A 7,431-nucleotide genomic window follows, 5' to 3' on the forward strand; every position below is an offset into this window, starting at 1 on the left:
AATGCCTTGACTCAGTGAGCAAAAACTCGCTCATCACAGTGTTTAATTTGATTTAGTATGTTTAGTAAATGCCTAGGATAATATGCTGAGTAACAGTATTTTGGGGGAGGAATAAGACGCTAAGTGTGTCAACTTTGTCAATGGGGATGATGTGGTGGTTGATTTGGAGTGGCAAGAATGGAAACGTGCTTGAGCCATGCACCTTACATGATGCTCTAAGAGGACCAGGCAAGTCAGTGTCCCGAATAGCACAAACACAAGTTCATTTATTCGGTGAAATGCAGATTATAGTAAAATATGAAGTAAAGCATCAGTCAAAATCTTACTGGTGTTTCTGTCAATACCATAACTATCTGCTGAGATGCACTCAAATTACATAATTCATCAGAAATCATTACGTGAATCATACATTGATCAATGATACAGGGAGCAAGGAAACCGTGCAGATAGTAGCCAGGAAACAGGTATAATTAGGTTAAATTAAAGAGAGGAAGCAGATTTGAATTCTGGAGGTTTTAGATTGCATATCAATAGGAGGTAGCAAGAAGCATGTTGCTCATAGTTTGCTTAGCATTTTTGCTGGTTGGAGCAGCAAACCTTAACCTACGATGTTTAGAAAAATGAGGAAAAAATGCAGGGTGGTTAGAAGACAGAGATTAAATGTTAAGGGCTGGACCATTTTCCCTCGCTGCCTCATTTTTTTTCTTGAAACTGCAAGGGGAGAATGGATGTGATCTGTCTGTATACACATGGTGAGACAGGGAAGATGAGGGGCATTTTGAGATTAACTTTTGTTAATTTCCAACAGTCGTTTGACATGAACATAAGGAAATTGCATTGTAATGCAAGTGCAGTCTTCTAGTGAGGAAAAGAGAGCATATAGATTTCTGCAAGTTCTCTTTTTTTTTTTTTTTCTTTCAGGGTTTTTTTCCTGTCTGGGAGATTCAAGAGAATGAACTGCATTTCCCTTGAAGTCAGCACTTGGCATGGGGCTAGGAGATGGCCTGTGTGCAGAGAGCTGTTATGGCTCCAGCTTACTCTCGAACAACAAAGCCAGAAGAGCGGGTTTGATGCAAGCAAGCCAAATTCTGCACTCTGTTTTCTGTGGAGGACTGTCTCATTAGAATAACGGGAAGGAGCAGTAGAAGGATGGTCTCTGAGGCACAGGGTGGTCTCTGGGTGCTGCCTTACTTTGGGGGGGGTGGGAAGAAAAGGGACATACACTTTCAGCACCTATGGCTACAGGGCTTAAGATTGAGCTTTTAAAACTGCAGTTTACATTTTTCCATTGAACAGTGAACCTTGGGTGCTCTCTGGGGGCAAGTAATAACTTATTCTGGGGGAGAGCAGAATCTGCCAAAAAAGAGGATGCTCTTGGATTTGTTGTGTCTGATGAAGAAGTGGAAAGGATGATCAACCTTAAAGTTCAGAGCATGGCTGACAAGCGCGCTTGTAAGTGATATAGTTGCAGTAGCAGCAGCTGCCTCAGTGCCTTTCTCATCAACTGCAACAAAAGACTTGTGAAGAACTTTGGAGATCAGCACATCACCCTTCTCAGCCATTCCACTGAAATCAGCATTGCTGCTGAAGGCACTGTGCATTCCCATGCTGCTCAGTTTATCACTGAGGTTATACCTGTCTTGCATTGTGAACTTAGGTAGGTACAGGTCTACAAGAGTTTCGGTCATCTTCTTGGAATCAGTCCATTCGGACAGCTTCTCATACGTCAGTTCTCTTTCCAGCTAGCATTTAAGAAAGACAAGGAAAGTTTGCAAGGAAAAAAACAATTATCTATGAGTTAATCAATTTTATGGCAATTTAATGAATTAAACAGTTTTTAAATGGGGAATTGAACATTTAGTTGAAAGCATGAAATATGCATTGGTTTTACTGATGATCAGAGGCAGGGTGTACAACAAACATTTGAGGCTTGACGCTGCAAGGTTTTGAGCACCACACCTGCCAAATTCATTGCAAAAGAAAGACAGGGCGCTCAAAACCTGCAGCTGCCATCCCCTGAGGTGGTTCTTTCCTCTCTTTTAATTCAGTAATACAGCTCGTATTTCCTTGGCAATTTTAAAACAAGCTGCTTCCAGCAAAATCTTTCACTGCCGCTCTGTGTCCTGCGCACTATGCCAGCAGAGTTCAGCTCAGATCAAATTGAGGAGAGCAGTGAATGGTATTCTTGACATGATAGATGCCAAGAATTTAACAATCTTGCAATTGTAGTAACTACAGTGGCAGATGTCATTATTGTAGCAAATGCAGTCTCGCCAAAATCCCAGGTTTTCAGACAGCGAACAAATGTGTGTGGGGCGCAAACAGAATGAGAACAAGATAGTGAATAAACTTCCATGGAGAAGAGGTGTCTGTTATCTCAGGAAGAGGCTGTGACTACCTGTGCAGTACTGTCCCCCCTGAGTGTGCAGTGAAGGGAGATTTAACCCTTACAGATCATGTAGGACTGGGGGTCAGTCATGGGACTGTTGGAGAGCTGACCGTCTGATTATGCACAGTGTTGACTGTCTTCAGCTCATAACAAACTAAGGGCACTCAGTGTGGAGGGACTTTCTTGGGATTGGATAGGTATTAAAGGAAATAAATTCAGCTAGTGGAGGAGATGAAACAGCATGTCCTTGGAGGAAGAGATACGGTCCCCAGCCTGTCCTTTTTTTTTTTAAATGACTGTGTGGTGATACAAAATGGATGTAGCATACTTTTTTACCTGTTCGAGACCCGTAGTGCTGTCTTTGATGTCATCGGGAAGGAGGATGAACATACTGAGTTCGTGTTTCACATACGGCAACTCAATCATTTTGAAATTCAATTTTTCCATGATGAGAACTGGAAATGTATTTCTCATGTACATCATCTTCACAGGCTTGGTCTTGTTCTGTAAAGTATTTACTTATAAGTAAGAAATCATTACTTGAAAGGAAGGGTGACGATGACTCAGTGCAGTGGAGGGAGAGGAAACTTTTGTAAACAGCTTTTATATCAGTGATTTGTCATTCATTTTCCAAAGCTTTTCTTTACTGGCCAATATTGCTTATTTTGCCATTTGTCCCAGAGCATTTTATTGAGGGCTGAGCCGACTGATTTTTATCTTCTCCCCCAAACATGCACAGCAGCCCAAAGAGGAGGGAGGAAGAGAGTTAGAAATGTCTGCAAGGATTAGGCGGATGGAGCAGGTATGGAATATTGCCTTACAACAGCTACAGTTTAAGAGGACGAGTGTTGTGCAGTTTTTCTGTGGTCTCCTCTCTCTGGCAATAAAAAGTGACCAGTTGATTGCTCTTTATGTCACAACCCTTAACAGAAGATAACATTAATGTGTGAGCAAAGGGGCTTATGATGAGCAGAGTTCCTGGCAAGCAGTCACCTTTGCAGGAGGATGTAACCTCTCTTAACATCCATGTCCCTTTATTCGGCAAAGCAGACCATGTATACGTGCTAATCTAAAGAGGGTAAATTTAGATTCGATATTAGGAAGAAATTCTTTACTCTGAAGGTGGTGAGGCAGTGGAACAGGTTGCTCAGAGAAACTGTGGATGCCCCATCCCTGGAAGTGTTCAAGGCCAGGTTGGATGAGGCTTTCAGCAACCTGGTCTAGTGGAAGGTGTCCCTGCCCATGGCAGGGGGGTTGGAACTCGATGATCTTCAAGGTCCCTTCCAACTCTAACCATTCTATGATTCTATTGTTCTATAATAAGGCAGAAGCTACAGTAGGTGGAAATTGCACCAAGCTCTTGTCTTTTGATGTGAATTCATTGACATCTCTTCTGGATATATGTCGTTAATGTTTCTTCTAGTCTTGCCCAACCATGCACCCATCCAGGGTACCCTGTTGCAGCTGTATTTGAGCAGGTAGGTTTGCGCCTCGCTCGGCTGCACGGCACAGAGGCCCAGGTACTGTGCTCACCCATGACATGGCATGTGGTTCCTGTCCCTGAAGCTTGGACTCTCAAAATCCTGTTTTTACAATCCAGGGTCTTAAGTGACACTTGTGCTTTTGGAAATGGTAGCTGCTATCCTGGAGCTCATTAACATTTACCTGAGCAACATCTTAATGTTGCAATGAGCTGAGCACTGACACACGCTGCTGTAACCAGCTTTTCACAGAGAGTCTAGTTGCAACAGGGATACCTAAAAGACTTACGAAATGGAAAGATTTCAGCAGTAGCTTTTGTCACCATGCTGTTTACGGTAAGAAGGATGCCAGAGGAGCTTACCTTGCTCAGTCGGAAGGGTTGCAGATCTGTATTTTTTGCCTGAAATTTCACTTCCCATTCTGCCTTGAAGTAAATGGCATTTACCAGGACCAGCTTGGTGGAGTTTACCACATCTTGTGAATTCAGCAAATTCTTGATTTTGCCTTTTGGAATCGGAAGAGTCAGGTTTTATTCCAGTGTAGCACAGTGAGGACATTTTGATTGTTCTTATCTCAGTTCAACTCTTTGGGTGAAAAACTCCATGCCTCAGTGCCCTACTCCCTAAAATACTCCCCTGACATAAATCAGTTAGATATTGCTTATGGTTTCCAAAGCTGTTTGCTGCCCGGTTCTCCTGACTAGCTGACGGGGATTGACTCCTTCCCCCCAAAATGTCACAGCTTCATGGCAAGCAGCTAGAAACAGAAAGCCGTATATACTGCCTCACCAGCTGGTTACACCAGGTAAAAGGAGACCAGCACCTCTGACCAGTGCAGGATGGTACCGCTAGGTAGGCATCCCTACCTGCCTTGGGGCACACTGGTAGGCAGAGCTGTTTCTCCCCTCTGCCTGCTCTGCCCGTGGTGCATGGGTGCAGTGCCAGGGCAGCAGTTGTGCTTGAGGACCAGCTGATGCAGAGCACAGTGGAGTCGATGGGAGTCTCCTCGAGGAGCTCACTGAGGTCTGGACCAGGTAAATGAAGCTGCCTAGGTGTGCTGCCCTTTCTCTGTCCTCCCACTGCAGCTCTGCTCCCTCTCCATGTGGAAAGGCATGACCTGGCTGCTGCGGTAGCATGTGGGGAAGCAAAGGCACCTGCCCGAGGGAAACGGCGGGATGACTTAATAGGAGAGGAAAGATGTTGGAATTGAGCCTAGCTTACCCTCAGTTTGTTTTTCAACCCAAGTGTTGATTTCCTTCCTGGATTGATCCGGGGCTGTCTTAAAGTTAATCTTGTGTGGCTCTGCTTTGTAGTAGTTCTTGCTGAGCTGTATGTACATCTGAAAAATAGCAAAAAAAAAAAAAAAGTTCTATATTATACTGGATTTTTCAGTCCCAAAAGGAAGTTGTTAGCTCTTGGACTTTTTGATATCATCTTAGGGCTAGAGGACTGCAGTGTCTTGCTTGTTACTCTCTGTTTGACTGTGAGTTAACAGTTAAGAAATAACCAAGGACAGAAAATTCCCTTCCTATGTTCCCACTTTTATTTGGAGAAGCAAGGAAGGCTGTGCACATCCCGTGGGTGCACTTATTTTAATGTCTCATTTACAATTATATATACTGGGGGTTCCAATAATAACGCCATATTGCATGAAAAAGGAATCCCTATACTACTATCAAAGGGCCATGCATCCTTAGATACTGTGAGCAGACCAACTGGTATAGTCCAGTTAAGTTTTTCACTGGAATCCAGGGTCAGCTTCAAACCTGTTCTATTATAGACAAGTAATTAAAATGAGAAATTTTTTTTTGCACCTTTTTTTCTCCTCTCTGAGATTTAACTTACAGGCAATAATGGGAAGGTTTTCTCCATGTAAATGCGGTTGGCACTTTTCAGTGAGTAGGTGCTTCTGGGTTTGTTGATGGCAGTCAGGAGCTCTTTGAAGCCAGAGTGGATATTTTCAGCTTGCTTGTGCTCAGGATCCTTGGAAAGAGAAACCGTACATTCAACAATTGCATATTTTGCCTGAAGTTTTCAAAACATGACAAGTGATGTATGTGGGAGAGGGATTTGGTTTCCTCTTTCTTTCTTTTTATTTTTCCATCACTGCAATTTTCAGGGCTCTGCTTATGATTGGATTAACTGATTTGCCACATGGCAAACCTTCCAGATTATCGCAGTGACTTGTCCTTCCATGCTTCTCAGGGTCTGAGTAAATGAAAGGAAGTGAACTTTAACCTGTTGTGAAATATATTTGGGTTTGTACTTTAAAGAGCAGTGCAGACAAGAAATAATGGACTTCTAAAGCTGTATCTGGACATTTTGATTCTGGAGATCCTTTATCTTTGGATTTAAGTTCCAATAGATACCATTTTTCTTCTCTTTGGTCTCCCCCGAGAAGGTCTAGCCACAGAAGACGAGCCTTCAGCTCCTGCTGCTTGAGTGAAATGAAGAACCTGCAAGCAGAGTTTCCAAAGGTAAGAAATAGACATGAAGGAACTGGTGGACTTAAAGCCAAACGGGGATGAAATTGTTGTCTTTTTTTCCCCTGTATGATAACTCACTGTGCTATCTGCTGCTTAGGTGACTAATCAAAGGGATGCTGAAGCTGTAGTATATGTAAATCTCATAGACTAACAATGAGTAGCACTGTCTCCCTCCCCGAGCATCAATGCAGTTCTGTCTGCACGCTGCAAGGCTGATCTCCCTTCCACAGCTGTTGCTCTCAGCAACAGCAATGTGTTTGGGCAAACCCAAATGGTTCTCCTCACGATAACGGTACAAAGGCGTGTGAATGGGAGTGCGGCGACGCAGAGGAGAGTGCTGGGCAGGGCTGAGCACCGCAGCTCCCTTTGAGCCAGCAACGTGCCCATGCGGCATTAGGGAAGGATCGGGTCGGGGGTTGTGGAGATAGCAAAGCCCTTCCTATTTTCCTGCAGGATTGTCAGGCAGTTGTTTTGGAAAGCATAAGTCGAGAAAGAAAGATGCATCCTGGCCAGGGGAGAGAGGGAGGGTGCTGGGATCTGCAAGCCTCCTGCCAATTAGTTAGAAGCTACTGGCACCAGCTGTTTGCTTCTTGAAGGGAATATCCCATCTGTGACAGGATCATAGGATCACAAGATAAATTAGAAAGTGTAGAATAATTTAGAAGAAGTTGGGTTCCGAGAACCTCTGCGCTCAGTGTGTGATACCCACAGGACGCTTTGTCTTAGTGGAGACTTGGGGGACCTGCTACGAAATGAATAAAATTTATCATTCACTTGTTACATTCTGTGGTCTGCCGTGGTTACTCATCACTGTGGTGACAATTTTTTCTATCATCTAACACAACATTTTGCAGTCAGTACAGGAGCCGGGTATTGTATGGGGTGTATGCTTCATAGAGCAACCTACCTCTGCCATCTCTGTTGCTGTATTGCCTTTTGCACCCAGGTACATCAGAGCTAGAGCAGATGATATGCTCCAAGGGGAAAAGAAAATGTTTTTGTCCTTGTTGGTCTCATTCAGCTTGTTGAAAAGATCAACTGTAAACTTGCCAACTGATGTTGAGACCAGTTCCAT

At 43.7% G+C, this 7,431-nt stretch overlaps 1 protein-coding gene across 1 annotated transcript; it reads right to left on the bottom strand.

Annotated features, from left to right (window-relative positions):
* Positions 1-246: 246 nt before the first annotated feature.
* Positions 247-7,431, bottom strand: LOC309686408 (heterochromatin-associated protein MENT-like; the record flags this gene model as incomplete). The annotated part of the gene is made up of 7 exons (XM_082499062.1): positions 247-1,742; positions 2,726-2,893; positions 4,233-4,375; positions 5,092-5,209; positions 5,716-5,853; positions 6,240-6,326; positions 7,264-7,431. 7 exons carry the CDS (start codon positions 7,429-7,431, stop codon positions 1,332-1,334), a joined length of 1,233 nt encoding a protein of 410 aa, XP_082355188.1. The 3' UTR covers positions 247-1,331.

Source organism: Vanellus vanellus (assembly GCF_965231255.1).
Source record: "Vanellus vanellus genome assembly, chromosome: 2".
NCBI classification, from domain to species: Eukaryota; Metazoa; Chordata; class Aves; order Charadriiformes; family Charadriidae; genus Vanellus; species Vanellus vanellus.